General features: G+C 56.3%; 2 protein-coding genes across 2 annotated transcripts in view; both read left to right on the top strand.

Annotated features, from left to right (window-relative positions):
• The first annotated feature begins 756 nt into the window (after positions 1-756).
• On the top strand, positions 757-3688 carry LOC125686218 (uncharacterized). The gene is made up of 3 exons (XM_048929964.1): positions 757-899; positions 1717-3062; positions 3426-3688. Exons 1-3 carry the CDS (start codon positions 757-759, stop codon positions 3686-3688), a joined length of 1752 nt encoding a protein of 583 aa, XP_048785921.1.
• Positions 3689-7852: 4164 nt separating this feature from the next.
• The window catches only part of LOC125686229 (complement factor B-like), a 57770-nt gene continuing 52309 nt past the window's right edge, over positions 7853-13313 (top strand). The window contains 3 exon segments of the mRNA XM_048929989.1: positions 7853-8325; positions 9028-9098; positions 12556-12732. Of these exon segments, the coding sequence (XP_048785946.1) occupies positions 9047-9098; positions 12556-12732 (229 nt within the window). The 5' untranslated portion in view covers positions 7853-8325; positions 9028-9046.

The following is a 13313-nucleotide window of genomic DNA, read 5'->3' as shown; positions in this document are numbered from 1 at the left end:
CCCCCATTTAGGGCCATTTCCCCCCAATTTGGGGGTCATTTCCCTCCATTTTAGGGCCATTTCCCCCCATTTTGGGGTCACTTCCCTCCATTTAGGGCCATTTCCCCCCATTTTGGGGTCACTTCCCTCCATTTAGGGCCATTTCCCCCCAATTTTGGGGTCACTTCCCTCCATTTAGGGCCATTTTCCCCCCATTTTGGGGTCACTTCCCTCCATTTAGGGCCATTTCCCCCCATTTTGGGGTCACTTCCCTCCATTTAGGGCCATTTCCCCCCATTTTGGGGTCACTTCCCAACAATCACTGGGGACAACGATGGGGACAATGAAGGGGGACCTTTTTGGGGTCCCATTTTAGAGGATATTGGGGACAATAGGGGGGACATTGGGGGCAATGATGGGGGGAAAATTGTGGGGGTCCCATTTTGGGGGACATTGGGGGTCGACGATGGGGGACAACGATGGGGACTTTGGGGACAACAATGGGGACAATGATGGGGGACCTTTTTGGGGTCCCAATTTGGGGGACATGGGGGACAACAATGGGGACAATGATTGGGGTCAATGATGGGGGACCTTTTTGGGTCCCAATTTGGGGGACATTGAGGACAACAATGGGGACAATGATTGGGGTCAATGATGGGGGACCTTTTTGGGGTCCCATTTTAAGGGACATTGGGGACAATAGGGGGGGACATTGGGGGGCAATGATGGGGGAACATTTTGGGGTCCCATTTTGGGGGAGATTGGGGGTCGACGATGGGGGACAACGATGGGGACACTGGAGACATTGTGGCTGACAATGGGGACAATGATGGGGAGAACGATGGGGGACCTTTTTGGGGTCCCATTTTGGGGGACAACGATGGGGACTTTGGGGACAATAGGGGGGGACATTGGGGGCAATGATGGGGGAAAAATTGTGGGGGTCCCATTTTGGGGGGACATTGGGGACCACAATGGGGACAACGATGGGGACTTTAGGGACAACGATGGGGGACCTTTTTGGGGTCCCATTTTGGGGGACATTGGGGACGAAAGGGGGGACATTGGGGGCAATGACGGGGGGAACATTTTGGTGGTCCCATTTTGGGGGACATTGGGGGTCAACGATGGGGACAGTGATGGGGACCCTGGGGACAACGATGGGGGACCTTTTTGGGGGGTCGATTTTGGGGGACATTTGGGGACAACTGGGTGGGGACATTTGGGGTCCCCGATGGGGGTCGGCCCCGCTCACCCCATCAGGATCAGCGCCTCGAAGCTCTCCTGCATGGTGCAGCCGCAGAACCGTGTTGGTTCTGGTGTCAGTTCTGGTCCAATTGCTGGTCCTGGTCACAGTGTTGGTCCAGGTTTTGGTCCTGGTTCTGGGTGTCAGTTCTGGTCCAAATGCTGGTCCTGGACCTGGTTCTGTTGGTTCTGGTGTCAGTTCTGGTCAAATGCTGGTCCTGGTCCTGTTGGTTCTGGTGTCAGTTCTGGTCCAAATGCTGGTCCTGGTCCCGGTGCTGTTGGTTCTGGTGTCAGTTCTGGTCCAAATGCTGGTCCTGGTCCTGTTGGTTCTGGTGTCAGTTCTGGTCCAAATGCTGGTCCTGGTCCCGGTGCTGTTGGTTCTGGTGTCAGTTCTGGTCCAACTGCTGGTCCTGGTCACAATGTTGGTTGGTTGGGTTCTGGTGTTGGTCCCTGGTTCCGGTGTCAGTTCTGGTTCTGGTGTTGGTCCAGGTGTTGTTTGTGGTCCCGGTATCAGATCTGGTCCCGGTGGTCGGTCCAGGTTTTGGTCCTGGTTCTGGTGTCAGTTCTGGTCCAACTGCTGGTCCTGGTCCTGGTTCTGGTGGTTCTGGTGTCAGTTCTGGTCCAATTGCTGGTCCTGGTCACAGTGTTGGTCCAGGTTTTGGCCCTGGTTCTGGTGTCAGTTCTGGTTCTGGTTCTGGTGTTGGTCCGGGTGTTTTTTCTGGTCCCCGGTGTTGATCCTGGTTCTGGTGTTGGTCCAGGTTTCGGTTCTGGTTCTGGTATCAGTTCTGGCCTTGGTGTTGATCCCGGTGTTGGTCCCGGTCCCGGTGTCAGTTCTGGTCCCAGTATTGGTCCAGGTGCTGGTGCTGGTGTCAGTCCCAGTTCCGGTATCGGTTCTGGTCCCAATGTCAGCCCTGGTCCCGGTGTCGGACCGGTGTCGGTTCTGGTCCCGGTGTCGGTTCTGGTCCCGGTGTCAGTTCTGGTCCCGGGTGTCGGTTCTGGTCCTGGTGTCAGTTCTGGTCCCCGGTATCGGTTCTGGTCCTGGTGTCAGTTCTGGTCCTGGTGTCGGGTTCTGGTCCCGGTGTCGGTTCTGGTCCCGGGTATCGGTTCTGGGTCCCGGTGTCGCTCCCAGTCCTGGTGCACCTTACAGCCCCCCTGTTGGTCCCGCTGTTGTTCCTGGTCCCGGTGTCGGTTCTGGTTCTGGTCTTGGTCCCACTGTTGCCGTCCGTCCCACTGTTGGTTCCGGTTCTGGTGGCTCTTCTGGTCCCGATGTCGCTCCTGGTCCAAGTTTTATTCCGGTCCAGGTTTTATCCCAGCCCAGCTCTTGCTCTCAACTCCAGTCCAAGTCTTACAACCAGGCTCCAGTCCAGGTTTTATTCCCAGTCCTGGTTTTGCTCCCAACTCCAGTCCAGGTCTTACTGTCAGTCCGGTCTGGGTTTTATCCCCAGCCCAGGTCTTACTGTCAGCTCCAGTCCGGGTTTTATTCCCAGTCCGGGTTTTGCTCCCAACTCCAGTCACTATCAGCTCCAGTCCAGGTTTTATCCCAGCCCAGCTCTTGCTCCCAACTCCAGTCCAGGTCTTACTGTCAGTCCGGTCCGGGTTTTATCCCCAGCCCAGGTCTTACTGTCAGCCCCGGTCCGGGATTTGCTCCCAGCTCCAGTCCAGATCTTACTGTCAGCTCCAGTCCAGGTTTTATTCCCAGTCCGGTTTTTATTCCCACTCCAGCTGTTGCTCCCAACTCCAGTCCAGGTCTTACTGTCAGCCCAGCCCGGGTTTTATCCCCAGCCCAGGTCTTTCTGTCAGCCCCAGTCCGGCTGTTGCTCCCAACTCCACTCCAGGTCTTACTGGCAGCCCATTCTGGCTGTTTCAATCCCAATCCAGCTGTTGCTCCCAGCTCCAGTCCGGGTTTGGTCCCAGTCCGGGTTTTATCCCCAGCCCAGCTGTTGCTGTCAGCCTCAGCCCAGATGTTTGTCACCCCCAGTCCGGGTTTTGCTCCAACTCCACTCCAGATCTTACTGTCAGCTCCAGGCCGGGTTTTTATTCCCACTCCGGGTTTAATTCCCAATCCAGGTGTTGCTCCCAGCTCCAGTCCGGGTTTTGGTCCCAGTCCGAGTTTGATCCCCAGCCCAGGTCTTACTGTCAGCCTCAGTCCTAGTGTTTGTCACCCCCCAGGCCAGGTTCTGCTCCCAGCTCCAGTCCAGATCTTACTGTCAGCTCCAGGCCGGGTTTTATTCCCACTCCGGGTTTAATTCCCAATCCAGCTGTTGCTCCCAACCCCAATCCAGCTGTTGCTGTCAGCCCAGTCCAAGTTTTATTCCCAGTCCGGGTTTTATCCCCAGCCCAGCTGTTGCTGTCAGCTCCAATCCAGGTGTTTGTCAACCCCCAGTCCAGGTTTTGCTCCCAAATCCAGTCCAGGTCTTACCGTCAGCTCCAGTCCAGCTGTAGCTCCCAGTCTGGGTTTTAATCCCCACTCCAGGCTTTCTCCCACTCCAGCTGTTGCTCCCAGTTCAGATGTTTGTCAGTTCCAGTCCGGGTTTTCCTTCCAACTCCAGTCCAGGTCTGTCAGCCTCAGTCCAGCTTTTATTCCAATCTGGTTTCTATTTCCAGTCCTGGTTTTGCTCCCAACTCCAGTCTGGGTGTTTCAGTCCCCAGTCCAGGTGTTGCTGTCAGCCCAGTCCGGGTTTTACCCCCAGCCCAGGTCTTTCTGTCAGCCCCAGTCCAGCTGTTGCTCCCAGTCCAGATGTTTGTCAGCCCCAGTCCAGGTTCTGCTCCCAAATCCAGCCCAGGTCTTACTGGCAGCCCCAACCCAGGTTTTATTCCCACTCCAGTCCTGGTGTTGCTGTCAGCCCAGTCCGAGTTTTATCTCCAGTCCGGGGTTTTGTCCCCAGCCCAGCTCTTACTTCAGTCCCAGTCCGGGTTTTGCTCCAACTCCACTTCCAAGTCTTATTCCCAGCTCCAATCCGGGTTTTAATCCCAATCCAGCTGTTGTTCCCAGCTCCACTCCGGGTTTTATCCCCAGCCCGGTTTCTTTCTGTCAGCCCCAGTCCGGCTGTTGCTCCCAACTCCAGTCCAGGTCTTACTGGCAGCCCAATCTGGCTGTTTCAATCCCAATCCAGGTGTTGCTCCCAGCTCCAGTCCAGGTTTTATTCCCAGTCCGGGTTTTGTTCCCAATCCAGCCGTTGTTCCCAACTCCACTCCGAGTTTTCTCTACAGCCCAGTTCCTTCTGTCAGCTCCAATTCAACTGTTGCTCCCAACTCCAGTCCAGGTCTTACTGGCAGCTCCAGTCCGGGTTTTATTCCCAGTCCGGTTTCTATTCCCACTCCAGCTGTTGCTTCCCAACTCCAGTCCAGGTCTTACTGTCAGCCCAGCCCGGGTTTTATCCCCAGCCCAGGTCTTTCTGTCAGCCCCAGTCCAGCTGTAGCTCCCAACTCCACTCCAGGTCTTACTGGCAGCCCATTCTGGCTGTTTCAATCCCAATCCAGCTGTTGCTCCCAGCTCCAGTCCGGCTTTTATTCCCAGTCCGGGTTTTATCCCCAGCCAGCTGTTGCTGTCAGCCTCAGCCCAGATGTTTGTCACCCCCCCAGTCCCAGCTCCACTCCAGGTTTTGTTCGCAGCTCCACTCCGGGTTTTGTTTCCAGCTCCACTCCTTGTTTTGTTTCCAGCTCCACTCCGGGTTTTGTTCCCAGCTCCACTCCGGGTTTTGTTCGCAGCTCCACTCCGGGTTTTACCCCCAGCCCGGTTCTTTCTGTCCGCCCCAATCCAGCTCCCAGTCCGGGTTTTGCTCCCAATTCCAGTCCGGGTTTTGCTGTCAGCCCAGTCCTGCCGTTTCGATCCCGGTTCGGCTGTTGCCGTCAATCGGTTCGGCCGTTTCCAGCCCCGGTTCGGCCGTTCCCGGTCCCGTTCCGGTTCTTGCTGGTCCCGGTCCGGCTGCTATTGGTCCCGGTTCTGCCGTTCCAGCCCCGGTCCGGCTTTTGCTGGTCCCGGTTCTGCCGTTATTGGTCCCGGTTCGGCCGTTCCCGGTCCGGTTCTGCCGTTATTGGCCCCGGTCCGGCTGTTGATGGTCCCGTTCTGCTGCTATTGGACTCGGTTCGGCCGTTCCCAGCCCCGGTCCGGCTGTTGATGGTACCGGTTCCGCCGTTACTGGTCCCGGTTCGGCCTTTCCCGGTCCCGGTTCTGCCGTTCCAGCCCAGGTTCCGCCGTTATTGGTCCCGGTTCGGCCGTTCCAGCCCAGGTTCCGCCGTTCCAGCCCCGGTTCGGCCTTTCCCGGTCCCGGGTTCCGCCGTTATTGGTCCCGGTTTGGGCCGTTCCCGATCCCGGTTCGGCTGTTATTGGTCCCGGTTCGGCCGTTTCCGTCCCGGTTCCGCCGTTATCGGTCCCGGTTCGGCCGTTCCAGCCCCGGTTCCGCCGTTATCGGTCCCGGTTCGGCCGTTCCCGCTCCGGTTCGGCCGTTTCCGTTCCGGGCTGTTCCCGTCGGTTCCGGCGCAGCCCCGCAATGGAGGCGCCGGCGGTGACCCCGGAAGCGCCGCCTTCATCCCCCCTCCTCATCCTCCTCCTCTTCCTCCCCCCCCCCCCCCCAGCCTCCCCCTCCTCATCCTCATCTTCCTCCCATCCCCATCCTCCTCTTCCTCGCCCCTCTTCCTCCTCCCCTCCTCATCCTCATCTTCATCCCCTCCTCATCTTCATCCTCATCCTCATCTTCATCTCCTCCCCTCCTCATCCTCATCTTCATCCCCCCCCTCATCTTCCTCCTCCCACCCTCATCTTCCTCCCATCCCCATCCTCTTCTTCCTCCCCCTCTTCCTCCTCCCCTCCTCATCCTCATCTTCATCCTCATTTTCATCTCCTCCCCTCCCCCCCTCATCTTCATCCCCCCCTCCTCTTCCTCCCCTCTTCCTCCTCCTCTTCCTCCCCTCCTCATCCTCCTCTTCATCCCCTCCTCATCTTCATCCTCCTGCCCCCCTCCTCATCCTCCTCTTCCTCCCACCCTCCTCTTCCTCCCCTCCTCATCCTCCTCCTCTTCCTCCTCCCTCCCCCCCCAGCCTCCCCTCCTCATCCTCATCTTCATCCCCTCCTCATCTTCATCCTCCTGCCCCCCCTCCTCATCCTCCTCTTCCTCCCACCCTCCTCTTCCTCCCCTCCCCCCCCTCATCTTCCTCCTCCCACCCTCATCTTCCTCCCCATCCCCATCTTCCTCTTCCTCCCCCTCTTCCTCCTCCCCTCCTCATCCTCATCTTCATCCTCCACCCCCATCTTCATCCTCATCCTCATCTTCATCTCCTCCCCTCCTCATCCTCATCTTCATCCCCTCCTCATCTTCATTCCCCATCCTCATCTTCATCTCCTCCCCTCCTCATCCTCCTCTTCCTCCCACCCTCCTCTTCCTCCCCCTCCCCCCCATCTTCATCCCCCCCCTCCTCTTCCTCCCCTCTTCCTCCTCCCGCCCCCATCCTCCTCTTCCTCCCACCCTCATCTTCCTCCCCTCCTCATCCTCCTCCTCTTCCTCCTCCCTCCCCCCCCTCAAGCCTCCCCCTCCTCATCCTCATCTTCATCCCCCACTCATCTTCCTCCTCCCACCCTCATCTTCCTCCCATCCCCATCCTCTTCTTCCTCCCCCTCTTCCTCCTCCCCTCCCCTCCTCATCTTCATCCTCATCCTCATCTTTATCTTCATCCTCATCTCATGCTCATTCTCATAGCCTCCCCTCCTCATCCTCCTCTTCATCCCCATCCTCCTCTTCCTCCCCCTCTTCCTCCTCCCCTCCTCATCCTCATCTTCATCCCCTCCTCATCTTCATCCTCATCCTCATTTTCATCTCCTTCCCTCCTCATCCTCCTCTTCCTCCCACCCTCCTCTTCCTCCCCTCCCCCCCCCATCTTCCTCCCCCCCTCCTCTTCCTCCCCTCTTCCTCCTCCCCGCCCCCATCCTCCTCTTCCCTCCCACCCTCATCTTCCTCTCATCCTCCTCCTCCTCCTCTTCCTCCTCCCTCCCCCCCGCAGCCTCCCCTCCTCATCCTCATCTTCATCCCCTCCTCATCTTCATCCTCCTGCCCCCCTCCTCATCCTCCTCTTCCTCCCACCCTCCTCTTCCTCCCCTCCCCCCCTCATCTTCCTCCTCCCACCCTCATCTTCCTCCCATCCCCATCCTCCTCTTCCTCCCCCCTCTTCCTCCTCCCCTCCTCATCCTCATCTTCATCCCCTCCTCATCTTCATCCTCCCGCCCCCCCTCCTCATCCTCCTCTTCCTCCCACCCTCCTCTTCCTCCACTCCCCCCCCTCATCTTCCTCCCCCCCCCTCTTCCTCCCCTCTTCCTCCGCTTGCCCCCATCCTCCTCTTCCTCCCACCCTCATCTTCCTCCCGTCCTCATCCCCATTCTCTTCCTCCCCCCCCCAGCCTCCCCTCCTCATCCTCATCTTCCTCCCACCCTCCTCTTCCTCCCCTCCCTCCCCTCTTCCTCCTCCCATCCTCATCTTCATCCCTTCCCCATCCTCCTCTTCCTCCCCCCCCAAGCCTTCCCCTCCACCTCATCTTCATCCCACCCTCATCTTCCTCCCCTCCTCATCCCCATCCTCTTCCTCCCCCCCCCAGCCTCCCCTCCCCATCCTCATCTTCCTCCTCCATCCCTCATCTTCATCCCTTCCTCATCCCCCTCTTCCTCCCCTATGGGTCCTTATGGGGTCTCTATGGGTCTCTATGGGTCTCTATGGGTCTCTATGGGTCCCCTATGGGTCCTTATGGGGTCCCTATGGGTCCCTATGGGTCTCTATGGGTCCCTATGGGTCCTTATGGGGTCCCTATGGGTCTCTATGGGTCCTTATGGGTCTCTATGGGTCCTTATGGGGTCCTTATGGGGTCTCTATGGGTCTCTATGGGTCTCTATAGGGTCTCTATGGGTCCCTATGGGGCTCTGCAGTGGGTTGGACACTAATTAACTTGGCCCTTAATGACCTTCGTCCTTAATGAGCTGAGCGGGGCCCCTCGGGGCAGCGACCTGTAGGGCGGCTGTGGGGCGGGCTGTGGGGCGGCCCCACCGCTTCCCGGAACGGCGCCGGTGTTGCACAACTCCGCCCCATAGAGCCGGACCCACAGATCCCGGACCTACAGGTCTCAGCCCCATACATCCCTGCCCCATAGATTTGGACCCATAGATCCCTGCCCCATAGATCCCAGCCCCATAGATCTCTGCCCCATAGATTTGGGACCCATCAATCCCTGCCCCATAGATCTCTGCCCCATAGATCTCTGCCCCATAGCGCCGGACCCACAGATCCCGGACCTACAGGTCTCAGCCCCATAGATCCCTGCCCCATAGATTTGGACCCATAGATATCTGCCCCATAGATTTGGACCCATAGATCCCAGCCCCATAGATCTCTGCCCCATAGATTTGGACCCATCAATCCCTGCCCCATAGATCTCTGCCCCATAGATTTGGACCCATAGATCCCAGCCCCATAGATCCTTGCCCCATAGATTTGGACACATAGATCCCAGCCCCATAGATTTGGACCCATCAATCCCAGCCCTATAGATTTCTGCCCCATAGATTTCTGCCCCATAGATCCCAACCCCATAGATTTGGACCCATCAATCCCAGCCCCATAGATCCAGACCCACAGATCCCAGACTTACAGATCTCGGGCCCCATAGATTTAAACCCACAGATCCCAGCCCCATAGATCCGGACCCACAGATCCCGGATCTACAGGTCTCAGCCCCATAGATCTCTGCCCCATAGATCCCAGCCCCATCGATCCCCTCCCCATAGATTCAGACCCCACAGATCTCAACCCCCACAAATCTCAGCCCCACAGATTCTGCCTCAATGGCCGCAGCGCTGCTGGGCCTCGTCCTCCTGCTGCCCCACATCGCGGCCGGTGAGCGACCCACAGCTCTGCCCCATAACCACCCCAATAACCACCCCATAACCCCATACCCATCCCATAACCACCCCATAACCCCATACCCACCCCATAACCCCATAACTCACCCCATACCCCCCCCCACAACCCCATAAATGACCCCACAACCCCATAACTCACCCCATAAATGACCCCATAACCCCATACCCACCCCATAAATGACCCCATAACCCCAAAACTCACCCCATAAATGACCCCATAACCCCATACCCACCCCATAACCCCAATAAATGACCCCATAACCCCATACCCACCCCATAACCCCATAACTCACCCCATAACCCACCATACCCATCCCATAACTCACCCCATAACCCCATCAATAACCCCATCACCCTATAAATGACCCCATCATCCCATAACTCACCCCATAAATGACCCCATAACCCCATAAATGGCCCCATAACCCCATAAATGAACCCATAACCTCATACCCACCCCATACCCCACCCCATAAATGACCCCATAACCCCATAAATGGCCCCATAAGCCCATACCCACCCCATAACCCCATAACTCACCCCATAAATGACCCCATAACCCCATAAATGACCCCATAACCCCATACCCCCACCATAACCCCATACCCACCTCATAACCCCATAAATGACCCCATCACCCCATACCCACCTCATAACCCCATAAATGATCCCATAACCTCATACCCACCCCATACCCACCCCATAAATGACCCCATAACCCCATAAATGACCCCATAACCCCATACCCCCCCCATAACCCCATAAATGACCCCATAACCCCATAACTCACCCCATAACCCCCCATAACCCCATACCCATCCCATAACTCACCCCATCACCCCATAAATGACCCCATAACTCCATAAATGACCCCATAACCCCATAACTCACCCCATAACCCCATAAATGACCCCATCACCCCATAAATGACCCCATCACCCCATAAATGACCCCATAACCCCATAACCCCATAAATGACCCCATAACCCCATAAATGACCCCCATCACCCCATACCCACCCCATAACCCCATAAATGACCCCATAACCTCATACCCACCCCATACCCATCCCATAAATGACCCCATAACCCCACAAATGACCCCATAACCCCATAAATGACCCCATAACCCCGTAACTCACCCCATAACCCCCCATAACCCCATACCCATCCCATAACTCACCCCATAACCCCATAAATAACCCCATCACCCCATAAATGACCCCATCACCCCATAACTCACCCCATAAATGACCCCACAACCCCATACCCACCCCATAACCCCATAACTCACCCCATAAATGACCCCATAACCCCATAACTCATCCCATAAATGACCCCATAAACCTCATACCCACCCCATAACCCCATAACTCACCCCATAACCCCCCATAACCCCATACCCATCCCATAACTCACCCCATCACCCCATAAATGACCCCATAACCCCATAAATGACCCCATAACCCCATAACTCACCCCATAACCCCATAAATGACCCCATAACCCCATAAATGACCCCATCACCCCCATAAATGACCCCATAACCCCATAACCCCATAAATGACCCCATAACCCCATAAATGACCCCATCACCCCATAAATGACCCCATAACCCCATAACCCCATAAATGACCCCATAACCCCATAAATGACCCCATCACCCCATAAATGACCCCATAACCCCATAACCCCATAAATGACCCCATAACCCCATATCCACCCCATAAACCCCATAACTCACCCCATAAATGACCCCATAACCCCATACCCCCCCATAACCCCATAAATGACCCCATAAATGACCCCATAACCCCATCACCCCATAAATGACCCCATAAATGACCCCATCACCCCATAAATGACCCCATAAATGACCCCATAACCCCATACCCACCCCATAACTCACCCCATAACCCCATAAATAACCCCATCACCCCATAAATGACCCCATAACCTCATAACACCATAAATGACCCCATACACCCATACCCACCCCATAACCCCATAAATCACCCCATAACCCCATAACTCACCCCATAACCCCATACCCCCCCCATCACCCCATAAATGACCCCATCACCCCATACCCACCTCATAACCCCATAAATGATCCCATAACCTCATACCCACCCCATACCCATCCCATAAATGACCCCATAACCCCATAACTCACCCCATAAAACCATAAATGACCCCATAACCCCATACCCACCCCATAACCCCATAAATGAACCCATAACCTCATACCCACCCAATACCCACCCCATAAATGACCCCATCACCCCATAAATGGCCCCATAACCCCATAAATGACCCCATAACCCCATAACTCACCCCATAACCCCATAAATGACCCCATCACCCCATAAATGACCCCATAAATGACCCCATAACCCCATACCCCCCCCATAACCCCATAACTCACCCCATCACCCCATAAATGACCCCACAACCCCATACCCACCCCATAACCCCATACCCACCCCATAACCCCATAAATGACCCCATAACCTCATACCCACCCCATACCCATTCCATAAATGACCCCATAACCCCATAAATGACCCCATCACCCCATAAATGACCCCATAACCCCATAACCCCATAACTCACCCCATAACCCCCCACAACCCCATACCCATCCCACAAATGACCCCATAACCCCATAACTCACCCCATAACCCCCCATAACCCCATACCCATCCCATAAATGACCCCATAACCCCATAAATGACCCCCCATAACCCCATAAATGACCCCATAACCCATACCCACCCCATAACCCCATAACTCACCCCCATAACTCACCCCATCACCCCATAAATGACCCCATAACCCCATAAATGACCCCATAACCCCATACCCCCCCCCATAACCCCATAAATGACCCCACAACCCCATAACTCACCCCATAAATGACCCCATAACCCCATACCCCCCCCATAACCCCATACCCACCCCATAACCCCCATAACTCACCCCATAAATGACCTCATCACCCCATAAATGACCCCATAAATGACCCCATCACCCCATACCCACCCCATAACCCCATAAATGACCCCATCACCCCATAAATGACCCCATAACCCCCATACCCACACCCCATAAATGACCCCATAAATGACCCCATAACCCCATCACCCCATAAATGACCCCATAACCCCATAAATGATCCCATAACCCCACACCCACCCCATAACCCCATACCCACCCCATAAATGACCCCATAACTCACCCCATAACCCCATAACCCCATAAATGACCCCATAACCCCATACCCACCCCATAAATGACCCCATAACCCCATACCCACCCCATAAATGACCCCATAACCCCATACCCACCCCATAAATGACCCCATAACCCCATACCCACCCCATAAATGACCCCCTACCCCCCCCCCCCCCCCCCCCATCTCCCCCCAGCCCCCCCGCTGTGACCCGGCTCAGATCCCCATCGCCGGCGGTTGGGGGGAGCTGGAGGAGGGCGGAGAGGGCGCTGCGCTACCGCTGCCCCCCCGGGCATTTCCCCACCCCCACCGCCAGGCGGAGCTGTGGGTCGGACGGCCGCTGGGTGCCGCTGCAGCCCGAGCTCGGGACCCCCCAAGTGCAGAGGTAGGGAGGGGGGGGGGATGGGGCGAGATGGGGTCTCTATGGGTCTCTATGGGCCGTTATGGGGTCTCTATGGGTCTCTATGGCGTCTCTATGGGGTCTCTGTGGGTCTCTATGAGTCTCTATGGGGTCTCTATGGGCCGTTATGGGGTCTCTATGGGTCTCTATGGCGTCTCTATGGGGTCTCTGTGGGCCGTTATGGGGTCTCTATGGGGTCTCTATAGGATCTCTATGGGCCGTTATGGGGTCTCTATGGGGTCTCTATGGGCCGTTATGGGGTTTCTATGGGGTCTCTATGGGTCTTTATGGGGTCTCTATGGGGTCTCTATGGGGTCTTTATGGGGTCTCTATGGGGTCTCTATAGGGTCTCTATGGGCCGTTATGGGGTCTCTATGGGGTCTCTATAGGCCGTTATGGGGTCTCTATGGGGTCTCTATGGGGTCTCTATGGGGTTTCTATGGGGTCTCCATAGGGTCTCTATGGGGTCTCTATGGGGTCTTTATGGGGTCTCTATAGGGTCTCTATAGGGTTTCTATGGGCCATTATGGGGTCTCTATGGGGTCTCTATAGGGT

Source organism: Lagopus muta, chromosome 33 (assembly GCF_023343835.1).
Source record: "Lagopus muta isolate bLagMut1 chromosome 33, bLagMut1 primary, whole genome shotgun sequence".
Taxonomy (NCBI): Eukaryota; Metazoa; Chordata; class Aves; order Galliformes; family Phasianidae; genus Lagopus; species Lagopus muta.
Note: the sequence above shows the minus strand (reverse complement) of the source record. Positions and strands in the feature narration are given on the sequence as shown.

Excerpts from the sequence above, each read along its gene's own strand:
- LOC125686218 (XM_048929964.1), top strand. The coding sequence starts at position 757 with ATGGGGGACAACGATGGGGACACTGGAGACATTGTGGCTGACAATGGG. Across the intron at positions 900-1,716 it reads AATAGGGGGGGACATTGGGG|GTGTTGTTTGTGGTCCCGGT; the intron begins GCAATGATGGGG and ends GTGTTGGTCCAG. Across the intron at positions 3,063-3,425 it reads TGCTCCCAACTCCACTCCAG|ATCTTACTGTCAGCTCCAGG; the intron begins GTCTTACTGGCA and ends GCTCCAGTCCAG.